Genomic DNA, 25,714 nt, shown 5'->3' on the forward strand with positions numbered 1-25,714 from the left:
AATAATTAAAGCATTGTTTTTATGCTTATTTTTGCTGCCCTCTGCTTGGTTTCTAAATTTCCTGGAAATCAAATTGCATCAATAATTTAACTGGCTATTGCATAGGAACCCTTTCTGACCGGATGAAGAAGTGAACAAACGATGGCAGATGACATCCCCATTTTGCAAAATGCACAATTCAGTTGTACTCTTACCCACACTTGTTATTTAAAACATAGATTACTAACGGTACAATTATAATTTTAGTTATAACTTGAAAGGAAGAGGGTACATACTCCCGCAAACACTGGAATTCCCAACACGTTTAGAGGCACTTTTTATTTCTAAAGAAGGGAGGCTCCGAAGATCCCTTTTCAAATGTAACTAAGTTTTTGCATTAATTTCCCCACAGATAAAATTAGTGACAAGTACGCTTTAAAATGACAGAAAAAAGATAAAAAACAACAACAATCGTAAAATGAATTGTCTCCGGTTTTCCAGCCCGCTACCGCCCTCTGTTTTCACACGAGATGAAAGTTGGAAGTCACAGATTAAAAAAAACTGCAACTCCCATAAAGCTTTGCAACACTCTCCCGCACCGCCCCTCAGCATGCGGTGTTCTGCCCACGGGAGGCGAGCCAATGGGCGAAGTCAGGCATTGCTCAGGCAAGCGGCACGTGGAGAAAATGCTGCCCTATGGCAGGGCTGGAAGTGCATCTAGCCATATGAGAAGAGGCAGAGGAGGCGGCGGCGAGAGAAGAAAACGGACCGGAAAGCAGCAGGAAGACTCGGACAAAGGCAGCCGGAGCTGCTTCAGAGTTAGGAAAGGCCTGGCCGGCGAAGGGCAAGGCGTTTTAACCCCCAGGTAAGCTGGGAAGGGGGCGATTCGGGAAACTCTGTACAAAATTCTTTTATTTTAAGCGCTTTCCGTAACTGCGTCTTTCACATGGATGTGTTGGGAAATAAATGCATCCCTCGGGCTGTTAAGGACGTTTTAACAGGGCACTTTTCTGACTGTCGTCGTTCGAGCGGTTCCCTTCCCTCCTAGCAAAGGGATCCAATGAACGCAGTTGTTTTGTAAGTGCCCGATCGCTGGTTAGAACCGGTACCTGTTTCACTTTTTATTTAAAGCTCCGCGTACCGGATTGTACTATGTAGATAAATAGCTACTGTTGCATTACATGTATTCAGCATCAAAAGCGCACCATTACTTTCGCAAGTGTATCTGTAGACTGTGAAACAAGTGGAGTGCAAAGCAACCCCTCCCCCCCCTTTTAACCCACAGGAGTGGCAATCTATATTAGTTGAATAAAGTATTTCATAAATCACTGGAGATCTCTCTCCTCCTAGGTACTTTTGATAAGTCGTTAATATAGTAGAGTCACAAGGCAGGGGGAGAGCGAAAAAGAAGGGACCTAGCATAGTTTTAACCTCCCTCTGTCTTGTACATAGGAGGGGAGAAAGATACGCTACTGCTTCAGGAATCGATGGAGTAATTTTTCTCTTTTCCTCAGTTTGGAAACTTGTGAATCATCTGTTGAATCTAATATAAATTTGGGACTCAGAAGAGAAACTACTTTCTCACATGGGTCTTTAAATCTGTAGACTTCCCAACCACAAGGCATGGTGTTGATGGGTCTCTTTCAGAGGCTCCAAAAAGTCCTCACAAATTTATGATACATAGTTTATTACTGCTTTTCTCTGTAACAGCCCAGCTATCCCTCATATTCTAAGGAGGTCTATTTCTTAGGATTAGATGCCTGAGAGGGCAGTAGAGAATGCCTTGTTGAGGACTTCTTTTAGGCCAGCCTTTCTCAACCTTTTGACCCTGGAGGAACCCTTGAAATATTTTTCAGGCCTCGGGGAACCCCTGCACATTCAGGCTCAAATATAAGCCAGAAGTTACAAAATTATTATATTTGTTTCATGGGTAGGCCTGTATGTTTGCATTAACAGTGTTCTTAAATTAAAAGTAAAGAATGAAACTTGTCTCTTTAATATGAAGTTGCCCGAATTTGAATTAACTTTTTAAATAAATTGTGGATCTCCCAGGGAACCAGTTTGATCTAGAGGTTAAGGCTCTGGGCTAGAAACCAGGAGTCTGTGAGTTCTAGTCCCGCCTTAGGCATGAAAGCCGGCTGGGTGACCCTGGGCCAGTCACTCTCTCTCAGCCCAACCCACCTCACAGGGTTGTTGTTGTGGAGAAAATAGGAGGAGGAAGGAGTATTAGGTGTGTTTGCCGCCTTGAGTTATTTGTAAAAACAATAAAGGCGGGATAGAAAATAAATAAACCCCTGTGGAATCCTAGGATTCCATGGAACCCTGGTTGAGAAACCCTGCTTTAGGCATTTGCCTATATGTTGGGAAGAATAGATATAGGATATATAGATCTTTTAATATGATACAGAAAAAAATAGATGAAAGAGGTTTATCCTGCTATGTTTTAGCACAGCACCTGAAATGTACTAGAATAATTGGCACAAGACAGTGATTTGTCTTCATCACCTTTTCTACCCTTTCAGAGTGATTTTTGCTTCTGCTGTTAACTTTTTGCTATGTCTCAGAAGTGTATTGATTGTCCTGCATTCTCTGCATGAGCTGATTTTCAGCTTGGATAGACATTGTTCTTTATAGAGCCCTAAAATCCTCCAATGACAGACAGGGACAAAACAGTAGCTCAGGCAGGCAGACCTAAGCAAGAGTTAATGAACCGGATGCCTCTGAGAATGTGAGCAGACTCAGATTCTGTATTCAGTGCTAGAACCAAGCCACAGGCTGATCTGGACCCCGTGTCCATGCATGTTCACTTCTGTGGGTGGGTGTATGAGTTTTAATTATCGCTGTTATTAGGTGGGCAGGCATAACAATTTGCTTTTCATTTAGACATTTAAAATTGGCTGTTTGAGAGAGTAATTTCACTCTCTTAATGGTAGGACAAGCTATTGGGTATCTACTACAAATCACCCAGAGATCTATTAATTAATCAATCGTGATCTACTTTACTCTATCACCAATGTTGGTGGTTGCTCAGTTTTGACAAGAATCTGCAGTGTGATAGAAGGAATAGAGATAGGAAGCTTTAGCTCATATTTTCCTACTTTTGGGCAAAACCAATAATTGCCTTGAAGTATATATGGAGCTGACTGAGTCCAAACAAAGGCTCAGTGGATCTCCAGGATCTTAGGTGAAAACATTTTTCTCAGTGGGAGATAATTTTTTACTGAACATGTCGGACACTGAATTTGACATGCAAAGGTTGCCCTGCAAGTTGTGGCTTCTTCCAAGAGAACCTCATGGGTTTTTCCTCCTAGCAACAATTCTTTCAAATTTTCTGAAGCCTCCTCATACTGGAAAAGTTGTTTATCACTGATCGTTTACCAGATATGGAGGGCTTCCCTGTCCCTCTGGATCTCTGCCTTTGTTCGAGGAGTTGGCAACTAAGCTGTTCAAAGAGCAGGTAATCGAAAAGTGTGTTTCAGGGGTCTTGTGACAAATTTCTTACCTCTGATTTCAAGTTAACATAGTGCTACTGGATGCCCTGTCTTAAAAAGGCAAATCGTGGAGTGGAAAACTTAGGGGGGAAAGATGAATATTACCGAGATATTCCTTAAACCTGTATCAAATATCTGACATAACTTTAACCTTTTCATCGTGATGTTATATATAAACATGGGAAATTGACAGAACAGGGATCAGATGCTAAATCTGGGCAGTTGTCCTGTCAATCTGGGTAGCTTGGAAGATTTGTTCTAACTGCTGAATGTTCTTTTCTTTGTGTGTCATCTGCTCGCATCCCCTTAAGAGGGACTTAAGCACGTTAACAGTGCCAATTAAGAATGCTAGGAATTATAGCCCAATGCATCTGGAAGGGCTGTGATTTTAGGGAAGGCTGCCGTAAAACAATAATTATACTAGGTAAGTATAGGAGGAATTCTGATGGATTTTTGTGTATAAACAAGCTTTTGGGTGTGGCAGAAGAAGGAAATAATTGATCCTTTTCTTTTTTTGTTTGTTCACATGCCAAAGCAACCTTGAAGCAGCTGAAATAACCACTAGTTTACCGAGTCACACATCAGTGTGTGGTATGTCACTAGTCTCATCACTGTGCCACTTTATTTTGAGTCTATTATTTTGGCTTTGTTTTCTGCTGATACTTGTTGGTTTTCTGTGTTGGCCTGTTGTGTTGAGTCCTTCCAGTGAAGAAACTGTAGGAACTGTTTCAATAAAAAAGCTGGAAATGCAATGCTAAAGGGCTCCCTGCCTTTCCCACTTTGTTTAAAGGTACTAGTGAACCCTAAAGTATGAATTTTCTTCATATGATATTAGGTGGTTGCAGTCATAGCTAAGAATTTAAAGCACTCAACCTCTGCTTTGCTCTTCTAATTGGAATGTAGCAGCATAGAGGTCAGATGCAAATATAATAATTCTGATAGTTCAAATACGGTGAAAGGTCCCCTGTGCAAGCACTGAGTCATGTCTGACCCTTTGGGGGGACGCCGTTTTCACGACATTTTCTTGGCAGACTATAGAGCGGGGTGGTTTGCCATTGCCTTCTCCAGTCGTCACCTTCCCCAGCAAGCTGGGTACTCATTTTACCGACCTCGGAAGGGTGGAAGGCTGAGTCGACCTGAGCTGGCTACCCAGAGAGAATCCAGCTTCCGCTGGGATCGAACTCGGGTCATGGGGAGAGTTTTGGTTGCAATGCTGCCACCTACCACTCTGCGTCACACGAGGCTCTAGTTCAAATATAGTAAGTATATTTTACTAACTTACTATATTCAAATTCCATTTCTCGAATCTTCCTTTTCATTATTCCTCTGATAGTCTTAGTACTGGCATTCATTACAGCTACATTAAAAAGCAGTAATGTAGTCCAGCCATGGCCTTCCTCTCCCACATTCTTTGCCTTATGATGGTATTCATGTTGCTAGAATTTAACAGAATTCTGAACTTATTTGATACAATAGTTGTTTTATTACTGGCTTCTTTTTAATTCATTTCCTCATTCTCCTATTTAAACTTTTCAATTGTTTGATTATTTTGATGGTTTATAAGATGTTCTCAATTATTTTGTATGTAAAATGAAATAGAAATGTATTAATAATAAATTAATATTTATATAATATTAATATCTCTAAGATGAAAGATATTTCAGATTTTTAGTTTCTGGAGCTTTAACCTTCTCTAGTCTGCCACCATAAAGCTCTATCATCTTTATTTTTCTCTCTTCTCTGGATCCAGTTGTTGGCACCATTCTTGGAAATATGGCATCAGTTATTCTTTTGTGAGTTCCAATTCAGTCCCACTTTTGATGAGAACAATACAGCTATACTGAGTCTTGAGAAGACTGGTCTGTGATTTTGTCTTTACCTCTTTGTCAAGCATGTTTTTTTTTCCCCTGAACAATGCATTTTCCTATCCTAAATGATCTTGACAAATACTCCATTCTTTCTGAATTTGGGGCCATAGTATTGTATCTCTAATGAGCAAAAGGCCCCCTTTGTGGGCAGGTTATACCACCACTCACACCAGCCACTCAGATGAGTGTAATAGTACTTACTAGACTGCTTGCCTAAATCTTTTTATTCTAGTCATCTGTGGCCTAAAAAAATAAAGACTTGACTTCGTTACCACTTCCCAGCCTCTTGCCTGAAGTCAGTTCTTTTAAAAATAGTTTTATTTAATTGGTAAAAAACCATAAATAATTTATAAAGCAAAGAAAACTGGAGAGTACAGTGGGATAATATTTCCAGTATTAAGAACACCGATAAAGGAACTTCTGTGTTCATATAAGTTGTATCAGCACTTTTGTTAAAACTGTTCTTCCTAGGGAAATCTTTGATCCATTTACTTTATTAGGTCAGTTTCTCTTGCAAAACCTTGGACTGTGTATCCTGTGCTCGAAGAAGCACATCTGGAATGCAGAGAGTGCATGTTCTCAGAATGGTTGAAATAGACGACTTGCCTGTTCAACAAATGCTGCCATGGCGGGGGTGGTGGTGGTGATATCAAAAACCACTCATTTATCAGAAAGCAAGCTAACCCTTCTCCTTCTCCCCCACGATGCTCTCCTGGTGGCTGTTTTGTGGGTTTCAGAGGCATTTCTGCAAATCAGCAGGATGGGAGAGGCTGGTGTTTTGCTTTGCACCATGTGAGATTCCTGTCTCCTATTTATTTTAAGGTAATCTTTTAAAAATATTCATGGGGACAGAGAGTCTGGTGGGCGCTAAGGGAAGTATCACTGGGCTTTTTATGGTGTATCCCTGCAATACACAACTTCTGGTGCTTGGTAGCTTCCATATTGGCTGTTGTTAATAGCAACAGGGCAGCTGTACTGGCAAATTTGAATTGAGGAATCTTCATAAATGAATAATCATGCCAAAATTGGTATTAATGCTTGCTGAGTGATTTTGGATTTTACTATCCAGTCTTTTCTCTGAACAAATTTACATCTCTGCTACATGGATGTGTCTAGCATAACGATAACTATTCACCATTCAAGTGGGATATTTCACTTAGATCTTTTGAAATTAGCTCCAAGCTGTTTAACAAGCTTGGCATGTCCCCATCTGCACTGGAGAAAGCTTATCTTGTTCATTAGCAGGCGGAAAAAGTGAGATTCTGTAGTAAAACCTTTAGGGAAAAGGTTGATTCAGCATTTATATTAGGCAATTATTAATAGGCCAACCTTTTTGCAAGCCAGATTGCTACCTGCAGTATTTACACAGGGGCAAATGTGACGGAAGATGCCAAGCTGCTGACGTGTAGGCTTGCTTTCACTGTGCTGGCCTCTTCTTTATTTGCACAAAGCAACGTGGACAGCAGTTAAACCTTTGTGACTTTGAGGTCCTGTAGTAAGTGGCAGCTGTTCTGCCTAAGATCAGATGAACAAATATGTTGCCCTTCCTATTTGAGGAAGGCTTTGAATATTAACAGTTCAGCTGGCATTTCCTGAGTATACTTTGCACACTTTGAAATCTTTTTGATGTGTGCTAATTGGAAGCTGCCCTGGATATGTGAATAGCAGCAGAAGGTGATAGTGGTTTCATTTCACAATTAAAGTAGATACATGGATCAGATATCATAACATTGCTGTCTAGCAGGAGTAGGCAACTTTCAGTGCTAGCCACATGTGGTCAAACTTGCCATACTCATTATCGCCACTGTCTAGTACCATTCCTTAAAAAATTAAGTGTGGCCCTCAACCAATGAGATGCTTCCCATCTCTGCGATTTACCCGTCTAGAGATTCTTTATGGCTTATTTCCCATAAATGTTTTCTTATTTATTAGATACACTTTAGTTTCTGATCAGTAGCCATGGAGAGATAATCCAAGAATGATAACAAACTTTATTTAGCAAAGAAGAAATTGAAATGATGGTCTCTCATGAAGACTTTGGGAGACATAGCATTCTGATAGCTATGTCAGAAAGTAAAAATAATTTTTATAGTGAAGCCTGATAAGTGGATTTCCATTGAGCCAAGACCCAGTGTGCTAGTATCATCTTCCGGAGGGATTTAATTTATATCAGATAATGATGTACATCAAAGATTTTCAAAGTTTCTACTCTGCCCGTAATCCCCAGTTCTACAAAATGGTACTGCTAGGAAATCACAAAATTGAGGAAGAGTATGGCCTAATTACCTGGCAAAGTTAGCAGGGCTAGACAACTTTCCAAGAGTTCGGGGCTGCAACTTGCTCCTGACAAACAGAAGAACCACAAATGAGTTACCACAAAGGTGGTGACATGCCAGGAAGGGACAGAGTTGAATCTTTTTGGCCTTTTAAAGGTGGGTTTAAGGGTGGAAATGGAAGTGGGAAGTCTCTTCAAGACAAACCATTCTTAACCCTCTGAATCCCCTTCCCCCCCAAAAAAAAAACTGCCTGAACACCAACATTCAGCAGCAAAATGGCTGAATTTCAGAGACGCCTTTTGGTCCAGTTTTGGAAACCCAGGGGATGTTTTAATGGTGGGAATAGAAGCATGATTTGAGATGCTGGGAAATTGCAAGCAGGCCATGGGTTCCCAATCATATTTCATGTCTCGCTATAGAAACATAAATTCATTGCTGCAATGATTTTATGGAGGCAGGGAAATACATTAGCTAGCTTCATATAAATAATCACTAGCTATGGTTGCTGGCTGCCTGGAGCTCAAACTGCCCGTTTTTTGTTACCTGTCTTGAGTTTCATTTTATAGAAGTGATATTCATAGCACTGTATGAACAGAGGATGTATGAATACAGGAAGCAGTATATCACTTAGATTTCTTTATGCAGGACAGGTTGCTTGTCAATTTTTTTGGCTCAGTGGAATTATTCAGCTCTTTCTCTTGTCATGCTTCTTTGCCTTTGCCTTCTGACACATTTCTGACACATTCACAGGACAGGATGACAGTAACATCTTGAAAATTAATGTGATCTCTGGGCATAGAAGACCTTAAAACCAGGTCTTCTCTGTGAGCCGGAAACGAGTCTTCCATGACTGCTCCTGAAACAAACACATACTCCTTCTGTACTAGTGAAAATTGAGCATTTGGGCTTCTGAAGGATAGGGTTTCACGTGTAGTCCATTCCTACCACCATTATCTGGTAGATCCACCTTTTTTGTTTGGGTGGCTGGCCTGATTGCACTCAAAGCAGAAACCAGCGGGTTCTATAATAGAACCTTTCTGAGAGAAGTTCCAAGGAGATAGGAAGGTTCTGCCCCTTTAGTCAAACAGCAGAAAATGGCCTTGAATCTTGAAAAGGTGGAGGGAGGCATTTTTGTGTTTTTATCTCCACATATGCTATGAATCTTTTGTGTTTTCTTTGTGTTTTCTGGATCTATATCTATATGCAGATATATAAAAATAGGTTCCTCTAATTGCAGGTTGCTTCCAAGTAACTAGGCAAGCCTAAGTAGAAGTCAGAGTCTAGCCAAACTTGGCTGATCACAAAAAGCTAAGCAGGACAGAACTGGTTGTACTTGGATGGGAGACCTTCAAGAAAAAACCTTCCCAGAAGAAAGCCATTTCTTGCCAATAAAACAGCACAGCCATGGCTTTAAAGCCACCTCACCAGGAATTGAGCTGGACTTGAAGGACAAGGAATTTTATATTGATCTTATTATTGGCTTGCTCTTAACATTAATAGTGATGTTTTCATCTTGGCTGGCTTTGTAGACTCTTGCCAACATTGTCACTGAGAAAATAGTTGCACGAAGTGAAGCTTGAACGTCACTGAGTTTCAACATGCTTTGGGAAAGCCGCGTTTTGCTATTTGTCTTTCACTGAGCACTGTGTTTTGCTATTTGTTTTTCACTTGTATTTGTGGAGTTGCTGTTTGTTAAGTAATGTAATGGTTCCTCTTGCCCAGGGTTGTCTACAAGAAGTGGAAGTGGAGGATAGTTTCAGCCCTTCCCTTTCCAGTTCCTCGTATTGTTGGGGTAGAGGGAACTCTTTGGATTCAGAGCACATATGCATTACCTTTGAGTTACGGACCTTTCCCACATGGTCCTCTGCTGACATAGCTGGTGGAAGGTTTGTTCAGCAGTCTGCCTGTGCAAATACGTTTGTTTGTAGCTGCCAGTTTAGAGATTGTCAGGCCGCTACAACAGCTGTGACTTGAGTGTATTCTAAATATCTTTCTTTCTCTCTCCTGCCCAGATCGGTATCTTGTACATCAGAGAATTAAACTCCATCTTTTGGGATACATGAGAGGATTCTGGATTTCTGATTACCAGAAAGGCAAAATTTTGTTTTTACAGTGGATCCTGTTGTTATTCAATTTAGCAAAGATAAGAAGGCTCAATTAATTATCGGACTGTCTCTCTTAATAGTTTGGAAAGGAAGGGCATAATAAGACATATGCTTCATGCACTGGAATAAAGCTTCTCCCCATCACTGAGCAATATTCTAATGATAGCTCTTGAGAAGGCTTGGAAAGGCTGGTAAAATGGGTAATTGATGTGTACATTCTAAGGGGGCGCAATGGCTCAGCGGTTAAGACGCCAGGCTTGTCAACAGGAAGGTTGCAAGCTTGGCAGTTCGAGCGCCATGTGACAGAGTGAGCTCCCACACTCGCCCCAGCTCTTGCCAATCTAGCAATTCGAAAGCATGCAAATGCGAGTAGATAAATAGGCACTGCTTCGGTGGGATGATAACAGCGTTCCGTGCCTGTCATGCTGGCCATGTGACCGCGGAATTGTCTTTGGACAGCGCTGGTTCTTCGGCTAAGAAATGGAGATGAGCACCGCCCCCTAGAGTCGGACATGACTGTGCAGGGGAAATCTTTACCTTTACTTTACATTCTGCTTAAGTGTGAATGCCCTGTGAGGAATAAAGGCTGCAATCCTACTCTGCTGAATAGAACTTGCTTCTGAGTAGGCTGCTATAGGATTGTTATTTAATTAATGAATTTATTAATATGTTGTATTTTCATATGGCTACAATTCCAAGTGACCATAATCTTCAAAGCACTCAGTGAATAATCAATGTTGACATCTTAAAGTTTTCTTTTGTTAAGACACAGAAATGCAGCCACACCACTTCTATTACCAGATTGCTTTTAACGAGCACCTAGAGGCAAACACTATATGGGCTTTGAGAAGTTATGCCAGCATATAATGAGTTTTTAGCAGAAATATGAATGCAGAGCTGCTGGAGTAGAACTACCAGCTCTGGGCTGCAAAAGTCTGGGCAGCAGGAAACAGGTACAGAAAAATTTAACTGTTTGTCACCTGATGTTTGTTCAGATTTTTGAAGCTCTATGCAGTATTCATTATTAAGATGTCTGCTGAAAGCCATAACTATTTGCTTCCAAGATCTCCCAAAGCCCATCTACTGTTCATTCAGCTGCAGGAATATGTGTTGTATCTTAGAATGGAAAAGAGCCTTTCATGATTTCTTGACTCTTCAGATTAGTTAGTGCTAACAGCTACTTTTATCATCTTCATTTCTCTGATCAGATCCAACATGCAAAGTTGTAGTTCAAAACATCTAATGGGCATCAGGTTGCCTATTCCTCTTCTAGAATGTTCTGAACTACAAGTCCCATAAGCCTTTGCATGCTGGATCTGATCAGAGTTGAAGCCTAAAACATCTGCAGAATACCAGGGTTACCTATACTTGGTCTTGGAGAAATGCAGGTACCTGAATTGCAAGCAGATGGGACTGCAGCAGTGTGCAAACCTTTAAAAGTCCCCTATCCCTTCAGTATGATCCTGCTCTTGATCTGATTTCCTGCACTTTGTGCTAGTAGTGTAACATATAGTTTGGCCTTAAAATGAGGCAATATGGGTGCTGTGGAAGCGCCTTAGCAGAAGGATTGTTCTCAGGGGAAGAGAGTATATGTTTATAAAACACTTCTATTGTACTTTTTTCTTTAAAAAATAGCATACTGTAGAGCAGTGTTGCTCAACCTTGGCAGCTTTAAGATGGGTGGACTTCAACTCCCAGAATTCCCCAGCCAGCAAGGGATTGAAGTCCACCTATCTTAAAGCTGTCAAGGTTGAGCAACACTGCTGTAAAGTATTTTAAACTTGCCCATCACTTCTTTGAACAGCTCATAGAGCTTAGGTACTCTTTGTGCCTGAATATATGTATGCTGACATTATTTACATGCAAATGGAGTTCATTTTATTAGCCTCGACATGTTGGTATGACAAAGAGATCTGTTTGAAGAGATGTGGCTTCCTCATTTATCACCCAAGAGCTTCCGAAATCCTGAGAGATAAAGTATGTTTCACAACTGCAGTTGAAAAGATCCATTGTTGGCGTGTGAAAGAACTTGTCTTTTAGGGAGCTTTTTTGATACAGTTCTGCACAAGTTGCTCTTCTGAGTGTGATCTTCTAACTAGAGAAGAAACACATGTGGTAGCCTCTTCCTCAGAACAGAAAAACTGATTTATAGTCTGCGTCCAGAATTGCTGAATACTTATTTCATGCCTGCTCGAAAGAGAGAGAGAATTAGAACTCCATTTTTCCAGTATGTTGTAGTACTTTGGGTGTGGGACTAGGACCAGATGCACACAGGTTCAAGTCTTCGCCTAGCCCCGGACACACACACGATGACTTTGGGCAAGTCACAAGCTCTCTGTCCAGCCTATTTTATGGTTGTGAAGATCATATTGGAAGTACTCTGTGTACTATCTTGAGCTCTTGGAAGAAAAGCCAGATAGAAGTCTGACATAAATAAATTAAAAATACCTCCTAGATGGGATTGATAGGAAGGATGCCAATGTAGATTAAACCATGCAAGACAAAGCAGTTAACTTCTTGGGCTGAGTGCCTTGGGATAACAGGAGCCTGATTTCACAGCCCAACTAAAAGTTCTCTCCTGGCATGTAGGCTGAGAGTTCCTGCTTAAGGAAGGAAGGGAGGCAAATAACAATGTTCACATCAGCCTCTTCAAATTCTCTCTTCTGTATTTTGCAATTTTGGCTGTTAATTGAGGCTCTTCAATCAGCAGACAATTCCTGATTGCTTTACCTGTAATTGTGTCTTCCTTGGACTCCTGCTGTGGTGTCTTGCAGCTTTTTAAAAATGAAGAAGATACCATGTGGCGTATATGTGTGGGAGTGGGGGAGGTGTACTCAACTAGAGAATGTGTTTAAAAAAGATTATTGGAGAATCCAGTTGACATGGTTCAAACACCAGGTAACTCAGCAAAAGTAGTGTCCATACCTGTTGTATCTGAAAAGGAGATACCCGATACCTAATATTCCCTAATGGCTGCATTCTAGTCATTTTACAGTGAGTCTTCTCTGCTACGTATAAAATTGGAATGCCTGCTCTACAAGAACCTTTAGAGATCAAATATTTCTATTTTAATATAATTTTAATCTCTTACTTGTAACCTACTTTAAATAACCTTTGAAAAAAATGAAGTGGGAAGTAATATTTAGATTAAATACCAGGAATGTGAGCCTTTGACTCTGTAAACTAGCCCTATTTTATTTGGTTGCTAGTAGTTTTCCAAAACCCTAACGCTGAGCTATAACCGTTCTTTTTAAATCTGATTACATGGCATTTATATATAAGAAACATTGAGCTTTCTGTTGTTCATCAAAAGTACCAAGGGAGTGAGAAGTTTGCCTTGGGCTGAATCAGCCTATATGTTGAACCCATATATATGGAGAAGGGGTAGAGAAACATTTCCCTAAATTTATTTTGCAAGATCACTTGCTTTTCCAATTCTTTTGCTTTCTCAAGAATTCTGTGTATGGTGTATGAAAGGTAATAATCTGGAAGACAGGCTTCCCAAAGCATGGATAATCAGGGATTGCATATGTATACCCTCAAAATGAGAAAAAAAAAGCCTTAGCTTAAATTCTTAAAACAAGATTATTTTATAGCTCTCATAAAATAAATAGACCTGGATGCATATGGTAAGATTGTTGATAGCATCTGTTTCATTGTGAAGCAGCAAATGGTATAGCATGGACTGAAGAGCTTAGATGATTCGAAATTTGTTCTAAAATAAGCAGAGCAATACAGAGGTTGGTGTCAGCATTTTTACACAACCTGTATAGCTGTGGAAAGCATGCTAGATTCCTAGCAGTGTGCTAAATAAGATTACATTAAACTTTAGGGCTTTGCAAATCAGAGCGGAATTTGGCAGCTGAACAGTATTTTCTATGGCTCTCATTATGATAGCATAACAATGTGAGCCAACACAGATATTCTCCAAAGATGAGATTATTTAAAAGAACAAACAGACCCACACATATTTAGTAGTGGTATATATTCATTCTTATCTGTGTACCAAGAAGTAAATCTACAAAAAATGCCCAACTGGCACACTACAAGGATCCTTTTGGGTGATGGGATTCAAATGATTTGTAGAATGAGAACTCTGAATATCTGTTGCCACCACAACAAATGAAAGTGTGCATTTATGTTTGCTTGTGCGAGTATTGGATTTTAAAATATAATCAAGAGTTTGATAAAAGAATAGGGAGCCGTTTTTGAAAATTACAGAACTCAGCTTTCTATAGTTAGCATATGCCCTTCCTTTTGGCTCAGTTTTATATGTAATTGATTATCTGGTTGCCCCTGGAATCTTAGACACATCAGCCAGGAAAGGGAGCAGACTCAGAAGGGGGAGAAAGAGCACTTGGTTTCTTCTTTTGTCAGGATGTTCAGCTTTCTTGCTGGCTACAGGGGAAGTAAAGACCTTTCTTCCTGTTTTCGCCTTGAAGGCCTGCTGCTCTTTTAGCCTGCAGTGTTTTTCTTTTTTAAAAGCACATTTATTATAGGTAAAAAGATTTAAAAAAAACTCGTTCAAATATTTAAAAAAGGATGGAGCACTTCAAACTATTGTAGGATTGATGGAGAATAGGTGTGCTTCCAGCCTTGTATTATCTTTTTTTTTCTTTCATAAAAGCATTTAGGATCTGTTTATCTTCTTTTGTTAATTTTCAGACTCTGGTAATGAGGTGAATTTACTAATTTCTTCCCAAGAAGATCCATAAGACTTCAATTCATGTAAAATAAGAAGTTCTCACTCACTCAATTTATTTATTACGGTCGTAGTTCAGTACAAGTGGAGTGCTCTCAATATATATAAATCTATCTTAATAGATAATAAACTTTATTATTTACATATAGACTGCATCCTGGACTGCACTCATAGATGCTAGTTAGGTTGTTTTATAACTGTATTTTAAGTGTCTTAAATTTTATTTATTTTATTATCTATTATGATAGATTTATATATATTCACAGAGCACTCCACTTATACTGGTCTATGGCCATAATAAATAAATTGATTGATTGATTGAATAATAAGTTCTGTTGGATAAACCATAATTTCTACTCTACAGACACTTGCCAAAATAGTTTTCCATTGACATACTTGATCTTTCAGTTCCTTATTCCACACTTTCCTATACAACTGAACATAATGTATACCAACAAGCATTTATTAATAATACTCTAGGCTTATTGTTAAATAAGAAACATGATAAATCCTCTACTGTTAGAGGGAATTCTGAGCCATTTAAGACTACCACTCTTGATCCATATCTAGATATCAAAAGGTATTTTTAAAAAGTTATTACCAGTCTGTGCTTTCTAGAGAGATGAGGCTTATATATAAATTTCTCAGCTCACAAAAATTCATTATCTGATTCCAAATGGATTTAAGGTACATACGTACCCACTCTGGCCAAATTCTCTAACAAAATGATTCCCTTGACAGTTTTTCCTAGTGTTCTCTTACTCTCAACTATTAAAACTGTTTTCCTCTTTTAAAAAATGTGTATGTTCTATATGTTCAAACTGTTCTGAACATATACCATGTAGGAAAAACTAGACTTTTGCTGGTGAGATGCTTGTTTCTGTCTAAGAAATATTTACAGTGTTTCAGGAACAATATCTTTGGAGGAATTCTGTGGCATCTTAGGCTAAACTTCATTGGGAAGTTTATACTCACTAGGAAGTAAGTTTCATGGAATTCAAAGTTTTATAATAAATTTTCAGGAAAGAGAAATGTTTGATTCAAACTGTTAACAGTTTTACTAGAAAGTATTACAATTGAAACTACTAGTTTGAAGAACTCATATTTCTTTTACTAATTTTGTCTTATTCCTCATTAGTATTTCTTCCCATAGAGTTAAAATAACGTCTTCAAATATTTCATAGTGACCGCATGAGTTACCAGCCAAGCCAAAAGAGAAATTCAGCTCCGCTCTCCAGCCTTGTTTTTAAACTGTCTTCTTGCTATCTGTTCTAAGGCAACTAAACATTCATTTTCACTTTTCTCATCTCCCTTAAGTAAAGACTGAGCTAGCAGGTACAGTTTTTGCATATGCAGTTTGAGCACTGAGCTAATTGCAAGCAGCAGTAAAACTTAATGAGCCTCAGTAACAACTCATTCATTTTCTAGAGTAGGGAGAGATTGTCGACATAATTACCCTCCATAGTGATTTTACGAAAGTCTGCTTAAAATAATCTGTTTTCTTTATTACCTGTTAGAAGATATCAAAATATATTTTTCATGTCTGTATTATATAGGGCCATTATATTAAGTGCGTTGAGATTTGACTTTCAGTAAATTGCACAAGAATATCTATATATGTATCTGTACAGATGGATAAAAATATTAGACCCACTCCTCCATCTGGGTTCCATCTCCATCTCTGTTTATCTTACTTCATTCATGTGTGACAAGGAATCTGGAGTTAGGTATGTCAATTGGGCTAACTTTAGTAAGATTTTTGTGTTACTAGACTCTAGCCCAAATTCTGCTTAAAATGATAAAACAAGCATGTACAAAGGTACAAATTCCTCTAAAAAGTTGAACTCAACAAATGTTTATTCAGTGTCCTAATACGGTATGAGACTTTATTAGAACCCTACTGGATCAAACCAAAGCCCAGCCTAGCTCAGCAAGTAATAGGCCATATATCAACCTTTCCCACCCAAGCACTCTGCAGATATGTTAAACCAAAGGTCCCATCATTCTCTGTCCAAAATAATTTGGATTTCTGGGACTGTAGTCCAAAAGAGATGCTATGTTTAGGAAGGTTGATATATGGCATTCAAAGGTGTTCTTCCCCATTTCAGACCTCTTTTAGTTTCAAAGTGGGAACTTTGGATGGTCTTTTTGGATCATTGATTGATAGACCAGGAAAATCAGAGTAAGCAGAATAGAATGCAGTTTCCATAATACATGATTAATATAGGAATTTCTTGTCAGAATAGTGGTGATAACTTGGAGGGTTTGAAGAAAATTGGACAAAATCATCAATAATAAAAATGCCAGTGGCTACTAATCTAGGCTATTTTGAGCTTGAGATACCATGTGCCACTAAAAACTATATGCTTGATTATTTGGTCAAAGATTTTTAAATTATTTACTAAAAAGAAAAATTTAGTGAAGGACAAGGCTATTGGTATCCTGCTACACATTCCAGGAAGCCTCAGATTGGTCTCTTAAGAAACAGGATACTGATTTGACAGATTTTTCCCTGTGTTCTTATGACACATTTAAATATACTTTATTCTGCATTACTCAAAACATTAATATTTTTCCAAATGCAATTTCAAAAGAAAAATGAAATATGCCCACCATATATTGAAATGCTTATGTAGAACTTTTATATATGTAGACTATCTGTTAATATATGCTCTGCATGTTTTTGTTTCTTTCTTTTAGTTTTTTCTTTATTTTTTAAATAGATTTTATTACAAGATTTTATATATATAATAAGTACATTCGGAGAAAAAAGTTATAGTAAATGTGAAAGAGAAAAATATAGGAATGGAAAGGAAGAGACAAAGAACTTTTCCTTTTAGGACTGATGGATACACAGTTAGAAAAGAGTCATGGAAGACTATTTCAATATCTGATTACTATGGCGAGAGGTTTTTTAAAATTTATAACATTCTGTATTTTTTTCTTCTCAATTTTTTTATTCAATTAATAAAAGCCAAAAAAAGGAGAAAAAAAAAGATTCCCTCCATCTCTTCATCCAAGTCATAAATAAAAATGTTGAAGTGTATAGAGCCCAATCAGTACCTCCCTTCAATTTAACAAGGGATGGAAAACTGACTGGGGCAAAGGAAAGGAGAATTCAAGGAGGCTACAGACCAATCTGTCTGACATCGATACCTGAGAAGTTCTAAAGCAGATTATAAAAGATTAATCACTAGGCACTTTGAAAACATGCAGTTACTATCAAAGGTCGACACATTTTTGTCAAGAATAACTCTTAGGTGATCAAAACATGAAATAAGATTATCTGACATCTTCCTTAACATATTGTACAAATGTTTGTTAATTTATTTATCACATTTCTTTACCGCCCATCTCGACAAACGACTGGGCGGTGAAGAAGTGCAATGCAAACGTTGGCGCAATATATCTCAATTTTATCAAAGCATTTAACAGAACACCCCCTAACGTTGTGATTAGTGAGCTAGTTAAGCACAGGTTGAATGGCATGATAGTTAACTAGATAGCTGACTTAAAGGCCATATGTAGGGTGCCATTCTCCTGGCTCTGGAGATTTAAACTCATTTATGCAAATAGGCTTTCCCTTGCCATTTTTCTATCAGCTTCAGTCTGGCCTCTTCATCCTGTTCTTCATAAATGCTTGGTAGAACACCTGCTCTCACATTGGAGAAACTTGAGATAAAGTAGGAATGGGGGGAACATCCTTTTGCCTATGTTTTGGTGTCTTGTTTTGGTGTCCTGACTGAGTAGCTGCTAACTGGTTCTTTTCTTCTCTGTTGATTCTGAACATCTCTTCCTAGTTCTTAGCATTCCTTGCCAAGGAATCTCATCTTTAAATACAAATTACAGAACAAAAAGTTTAAAAATGAAAATGAAAACAAACCCTAAAATTAATAATTAAAAGCCTCTTCTGAGGCAGTGCATTCCACAGCGTGGGAAATTCACTGTGTTCAGGAATGGTTATAATTGACACACTAGTTGTAATTGTGCCTTCTTTGTGTTTTGAATTGTACAGTCCACCAGAAATGTTAGCCTGGGGATTCTTCCAAATACATCAGTAAGTTTCTGGAATAGAGTTAATGTTTACCCAATAATATTGGAGATGCCAGAAGCACTTTAAATGTAGAATAATTTTGAGTCATATCTTTGTCAGTAAAGCCATGTTAAAGTAAATATTCTAAAATTAAGTATTTTGTAACTGACTGTAGTATATCTTTTTCTATTTTGCCTTAGGTAGCCATGTCTGCCAAAGCAATTTCTGAACAAACAGGGAAGGAGTTTTTGTACAAATATATCTGCACCTCCTCAGCCATCCAGAATCGCTTCAAATATGCCAGAGTAACACCTGATAGTGACTGGGATCGGCTCATCCAAGATCACCCCTGGTTATTGACCGAGGTGAGAAAACAAAACTATGTCTGTTTCCCCCTCTCCTGCAAAGCGCTTGTAGTGCAAACAAATTTTTTTTTCAGAGTTTGAATAAAATGCTTTTAAGTGAAATTAAGAGCTCCTGTGTGTGAAAGGTCCCCTGTGCAAGCACCGAGTCACGTCTGACCCTTTGGGGGGACGCCATTTTGCGACATCTTCTTGGCAGACGATAGAGCGGGGTGGTTTGCCATTGCCTTCCCCAGTCAAAAGCTCCTGTAGGAGCTTATGTATGCAAACAACAATATGGTCACTGGTTGATAGGCAGTCTCAGACAGCAGTGCTACTTGTGTATGTGGACAGTAGAATGTACTGAGCGCTATTTGGGGAGGAGGGAAGTTGATGCAAAGGGCCTTACCAATTGGAAGACCAAACTGAAAGGAGTTTGGTGTGGCAGTGCACAAAGAGATTATCAGAATAATTGATTCTGGGCTAAAACGTTTTGATCTCCCATGTCAGCCTTCCCCAATTTGATGCCCACTGGGTGTGTCGGAAGTACAACGCCCAGAATTCCTTGTCAGCATGGCATTATTTTAAGGCCAGTGGCAAATGCTGGTAAAAATGTTGGAATTCTTGCTCCAGCATGTCTAGACAATGCAAGACTGGGGGAGGCTGGCCTTGGGCCTTGGGTTTGGCAGATAGACTTTGTCTATCTGGGACATAGTCCCAGTTTCAAGGGACTGGCCGGACATTTTTAAATTGTTCACTTTGAGGAAACCATGTTGCAGGACAACAAAAATAGTTTGATCATCAACCGGTTTGAAGGTTGTGTTCATTACATAAAATAATTGCTTAACTGTTCATTTATTTTTAATGAATTTTTAATGAATTTGTTATCATTTAACCATGTTAAGTAAGATTGCTATAAATTAGAGTTTTCTGACACGTTAGCAACTAATACATTTATTATTGCACATGTTTTCATGTGACCCTCAAAAGTTTATTAAATTAACACATATTAGTTTGTTAATAATTGGTAGCAACCCCCACTGGACAGGCCTTGTGGCATCTTAAAGCTAACCAAGATTGCTATAAAGGTACTTTAGCCCCATTCATCATGCAACCCTTAACAGGTTGCTTTTGAGAGAACACAGCCCTTGACAGAAAGAGCCTTATCACACTAGTATCTTTGTGGAGTACTTGATTATAGTAAAGCAAAGGATGGTCAGTTGATGTATTTGACTTTCCAACTGACCATTATTGTGTCTTTTATTGATACAGAATCCTGTGTCCTCTGTGGTTAAAGTAACATATGAGATGCCTCTCACTAGCTTGTTGATTGATTGATTGATTGATCTGATTTATAGGCTGCCCCAATCTGTATGACTCTGGGAGGCTTAAAAATGCAGCAATGAAACAATAAAAACACAGAATATATCATCCAGAAGAAAGTCTGTAGAAAATCAACAATCAGTTTAAAAAATGAAACTTCTCAGAAAACCCTTTCTGACCCAGGGCCTGGGACACAGCCAGGTTTTAAAGGCTCCCTTAAACATGGCCAGGGTGGGGGTCATATGAATCTCAGGCAGAATGGTGTTCGGGCAGGTGCCTTTTATTTTCATTTTTGTTTTGAAAACTTCTGGGAACCTTCTCCTTTCAAGTTACTTTATTGTGAAATCAGAATTGCAAGGTAAAGACATTCTGTCCCTATCTCTTTTCTGTTGCTTGTTCTCCTGGCCCCCATCCAGTTTAATCACATTAGGAGCATCCATCTGCAATACAGTCCCATTTTTCTTGCTGATGGAAGACAGCTATATTGGTAGCTAATTAAATACTGTGCACTTAGTTACATGACCCATTTGTTGCCTTGTGTCAGCAAGGAAGGTATAAGGTTAGGAGTTTTGCCAGGAGACAGGAAGGGCCCTGAGTATCCTTTTAATTTAATGATAGGATGCTTAAAGCAAGAACAGAAAAGATACTTTCAGATCCCTGGTTCTGCCATGAATGTTAGGTAGACTGCTGTTATGTAGGGCTGCTCCTCTTTGATGAGCAGAGTTGCTTGCAAGTCAGCAGATAGGAGAGTGGTCTAAAGGTTAAAATATCTGACCATTGTACAAGACTGCTCCTGTTAATCATAAGAATTTTCTCATACATGATGCCTTTTTCTAGCCCTCTTTGCTATAATGATGATGTCATGGTAGTGGTGATGCTTTCTAAAGGTGTTACATTAAAATATGCCAAAATGAACACATAAATTACTTCCAGCCAGTCTTATCAATAAAACTGATGCTTTTTATATTGCTTCTGCGATGTGGCTGAAATTATCAAATTACTTCACATGGAGAAGCAGTGTCTGAATTTTCTGAAAAACTTGTAAGTTATGACAAATTTGGTATAATCCCCCACAAGATTAGTTTTTCATTTTGGGTTTTTTCTTTGTAAAATTCTAGCGTCTTGTGGTGAAACCTGATCAGCTGATAAAACGACGTGGCAAACTTGGCTTGGTTGCTGTGGATCTTAACTTAGATCAAGTGAAAGGCTGGCTGAAACCACGCCTTGGAAAAGAAGCTACAGTAAGTATTGTTATTTATTTCTGAGTAAACCACTTCATTTTATTTGGAGGTTGACCTTTTGAAAGGACAGGATATGGAATGGATGGATGGATGAATGCCCCAAACCTATTGGGAGAACACAGCATGGCACTGAATATATTTTGTATTTTATAATGAATGTTCCTACTACACAATGCCTACAGGGGTCACTCTGACCATAGGTCTGTGACATGGGGAGTTCACTTTCCACCTCCCATTTGGAGCTCTTCACTGGAGATGATAGGGCCACTTCTAAGTGGATAGTGCATTCTGTGTATTCTATGACAGCTTTTGTTTTGAGAGGGGAATGCTGCCTGCTTAGATAAGAAAGGGAATAAGGGTGTTGGTGGGAAAAGGAAGGATGAAAAAGGAGTAATTACATGGATAGGAGGAGGAGTACAGAATGTGAGAAAGGTGAGAGGAACTTAGAGAAAAAAGTGATGCATAGAGAGATATTTTAAAAAAAGGAATTAATGGTGATCTCCTAGAATTTGCATAGTTTTTATATAGAATCTCCTTCCTGTTCAAACTACCATCCTTCTGTCTTAACAGACCAATCATAAATGCATAGCTTCCCAGGGCTGTTGCACACAAAAACATGGATCCAAGGCATTGATACTTACTTTCCTCACATTTATGACAAGGACTCTACCTTCCATCAAAATCACTGCTGTATCTTAGGACATCTGTATCTCTGTCATTGTGTTCTGTGATTTGGTGTTGGTTTGGATGGCACCTGGTGTAAAAATCATGAGGATCCATTCTTCATTGGCAAATACTGGATCAGTGGTTTTTATTGTTCAGTCTGCAGGCATAGCTATTGGGTTTTCCTCCAAATTACCATCAAATGAAAACTATGTTACAATTGTGCAAATTAAAAATAATCGTGTTGAGTTCTAATGAATGTGGTTTAGAGTTCACAGCGAATCAAAACATAGGAACATGCTTTCTATCATTTGTGTGTGGAGGTGAGGGGAGAAGAGTAACCTTGTGTGTCTGTGGTTTCTTGTACTTTTTCAAAATGTCCAGAAGGGCCCAGCAATTGTAGAGATCCCTGCTATAGTCCCTTGAGGGGGTGCTAATTCAGAGTATGTTTACATCTGTTCTTCTTTTCCACAGATTGCAAAAGCTAAGGGCATCCTAAAGAACTTCTTGATAGAGCCTTTTGTTCCACATAAACAGGTCAGTTTTGTTTGCAAAGCTCTGTTTGCAGAGTTCTCATGGAACAGAATTGTATGTGTACAAATCCCATTAGCTTGGGTTTTAATAGTGGGCATCTCTTTTTCATGGAGGAGCCCCTGCCTAGTGTAAGAGGTGGAAGATTAGCTCAGTCTTTCTCAACCTTTCAGAGTCTTTCAGAAGCATTGGAATACATTCCCCAGCCAATATGGCCAGTAGAGATTATTAATGTTTCAGTGCGGTGCATGCAAAGGGCACTAGGATCAAGAAGATTGCCTTGTTGTGTTAAGGACAGAGAAAGAACTCCCTCCCCATAACCTCCCTGATACTTGCTTAGAAATATTTGTTGCTAATATGCCAACTGGCATCAGAGTCTTCTGTGTGCTGGTGGGATTTCTACAACTGATGGAGCCTGCCTTCCAGTTCTGAAGCTCCTTCCAGTTGACCAATATTCTTAAATGCTAACAGGCACCCTGGAAGTCAGAGTGTGATGCTGCATATGGTGAGGATGAAATAGAACTAAGATGACCGTAGCACTAAAAGTCTGTAGAAAAGAGGAGAACAAGTTGCACTTCCTCAGTCTTGCAATGGTTGACACTGGTACTGAAGCAGTCCGGTTTACTGCATGGTAATTTAACTCTGCAAGGGAAATACTTCCTGTACAGTATAAGTTTTCCCCTCTCTTTGAATTAGTTTAATTTTGCCTCAGTGATGTTGTTATGTAACTAAACTACATCCAGAAGGTAGTGGAATCAAGAAGGCTGAACTTGGTGAAGATACCAGAGGTAAAAGAAGATATCAGAAAAGGTTGATTGTCTATTCATCTAACACAATCTGTACTAGTCAATGCGGCAGTAAGATCTTACCAATTCATTGTATCTTATTCACAGGCAGAGGAGTTCTATGTGTGTATTTACGCAGCCCGTGAGGGAGACTATGTGCTATTTCACCACCAGGGTGGTATGGATGTAGGTGATGTTGATGCCAAAGCCCAGAAGCTGCTGGTACACGTGGACTCCAAGCTGAGTGAATCTGATATCAAGAAACATCTCTTGGTGCATGCCCCACTGGACAAGAAAGAGTAATTCTGAGCTATTGCTTTCTATCATAGGGAATGTGGATGTTTGCAGGGGAACGATTTATGGCAGCAGTTATGCTGACCAGACCAAACACTGTTCAGGAATCCAGAATTGTAGGTATTGCCCAGGGTTTTTTTAGTCTCATGCATTAAATGTTCTTCTGAGCCAAAAGGTCTTTTTTCTGCTCTTTTTGTGTGATAAACGGGGATACCCTTGATATTGGCTAGAGAGAGAGTGCTGTATGAAAGAGTGCTTTATATCCTTACTATGAAAGAGTACGTTTCTAAGCCGTTTTCTTCTTTTAATATCCATGCTGTGTCAAGATCCTTATAGCTGAAGCTAAAGGATAGGACTTCCAAGTCAGTGTAGTTGGAACGTTGGACTGGGACTGGATCAAGTCCCCGTTCAACCATGCAGCTGCCCAAGTTATATTGGGCCAGTCAGTATCTCTCAGTTCAACCTATCTCAGAGGGTAATGAGGATAAAAAAAGAATGACCCATGTATGCTCCCAAGAGGAAAGACAGGATTTAATAAAGAGATATACAGTACTCGAAGACAGAGTAGACTGTGCCCAGATTCTATCATTTTTTGCTGGACTTGATAGCAAAGCCAGCATATATAGTTACCAGCCATCCAGCAACCACCTGTCGAGCCTCTTACATCTCACGGTAAGGCTGTCTGAGTCTTTCCCAAGAGAGGACCATATCTCATCGAGTCCCAGTGCTTGAAAGTGTACCTAGCAGTTTAGGTAACTGTGTTTAACATCCTTGCCTCATTTTCTCCTCATAAAGGCTGGGAGAAGCATGTTGGTGTGCCTCTTTCACTATGGTGCACACACTGACACACCAACACACACACACACACACAAATCCCCCTGAATGGAAGCATAAATCTGTTCTTTCAGAGCTGCCTGTCTATCTCTGTAGGGTCAAAATAGAGATGGGCCCAAGCTGAGTGCCTACTTTTGAAGAAAAAAAAATCAAATGCAAACATGCAAATACATTTTGTTGGGTTGCCAGTTGCATGGCATGGTTTGCCTAGGTGCCAGTTGTTGGCAGCTAATTGAGGAAGTGATACCACAATTGCTAAACCTGACAGTGCTCCTCCATTTTGCGTAAATTGTTAAAGTACTTTGCAAGCCTTCATATTTGCAGAAGATGGTGAATAAGGTTCCCCATTTATATTATGTTTTGATTTCTGTGTGTGTGTGTGTGTGTGGATTTGCAATGTCTTCGTTTTTCATCCTATTTAAAACGGAAACTAAAAGGACTTCAGGGACAATCAGGGACACTGGCTGACTCATCCAAGTTAGCCATCTGAGCCATCAGCTGGGCCAAAGGCAATAAGGTGGACTGAATCGAGATAAATGGCAAAGGGTTTGATGTGTGTGACTTTTTACTTTTATATCTTGCATATCTTTCTGTAGCATCTTGGCAAGCTTCATCTCTGGCCTCTTCAACCTTTATGAAGATTTATATTTTACATATCTGGAAATCAATCCACTAGGTAATTTGTTATTTTATGGGAGTAGAGGATGAGTACATTTAATTCTATATTTTTCAGTTTCTGATGATTTGTTAAAGTTTGCTGGAATAGCAAATGCAGATGGAAGTGAGGCCTCAGCTATAAAATCATAAATACACTCCCACATAGTCTTGTTGTCAGAGTAATTTATATTGTGTTGTTTCACGAACAGAAAGTGTAAAAATACCCATCAATCTTTGAGGTTCCTCATGCAGATCAACTTCAGAGATTAATTATGATGGTCAAGCTTTTGCAGGTGCTAGAATCAGTCTTCAGCAACAATGCCAAACAACCTTCCACAAATGTCTGGTTTTATTGAATCAATTCTAGGCCAACTAGATGTGATAGTGTGAACACATAAATCAGATTAGTTAGCAGATGCTATGCCGGTAATTCCAGTGCTGTGTGCCAAGACACATTACTGCATTGTGAGAAACTTACTTGTGCAATAATTAAGAAAAAAAACCTTGTGAATCTTGTATAGGCACTCAAAGGAAGTATTGGCCAGTACGCATGTGTATACTTTTGATAGTGTTTCTTTATTAGAGGTAGTT

The 25,714-nt window shown here is 39.1% G+C and overlaps 1 protein-coding gene across 2 annotated transcripts in view; it reads left to right on the forward strand.

The window, feature by feature from the left end:
• The first annotated feature begins 708 nt into the window (after positions 1-708).
• Positions 709-25,714, forward strand: part of ACLY (ATP citrate lyase) — a 60,396-nt gene continuing 35,390 nt past the window's right edge. For both annotated transcript variants that reach the window (XM_063300587.1, XM_063300588.1), the window contains exons 1-6: positions 709-844; positions 18,655-18,819; positions 21,237-21,359; positions 22,497-22,559; positions 23,447-23,637; positions 25,063-25,142. In XM_063300587.1, coding sequence (XP_063156657.1) covers positions 18,661-18,819; positions 21,237-21,359; positions 22,497-22,559; positions 23,447-23,637; positions 25,063-25,142 — 616 coding nt within the window. In that variant the 5' untranslated portion in view covers positions 709-844; positions 18,655-18,660. The remainder of the gene's footprint in view (positions 845-18,654; positions 18,820-21,236; positions 21,360-22,496; positions 22,560-23,446; positions 23,638-25,062; positions 25,143-25,714) is intronic.

The sequence above is a fragment of the Candoia aspera genome, chromosome 4, assembly GCF_035149785.1.
Source record: "Candoia aspera isolate rCanAsp1 chromosome 4, rCanAsp1.hap2, whole genome shotgun sequence".
Taxonomy (NCBI): domain Eukaryota; kingdom Metazoa; phylum Chordata; class Lepidosauria; order Squamata; family Boidae; genus Candoia; species Candoia aspera.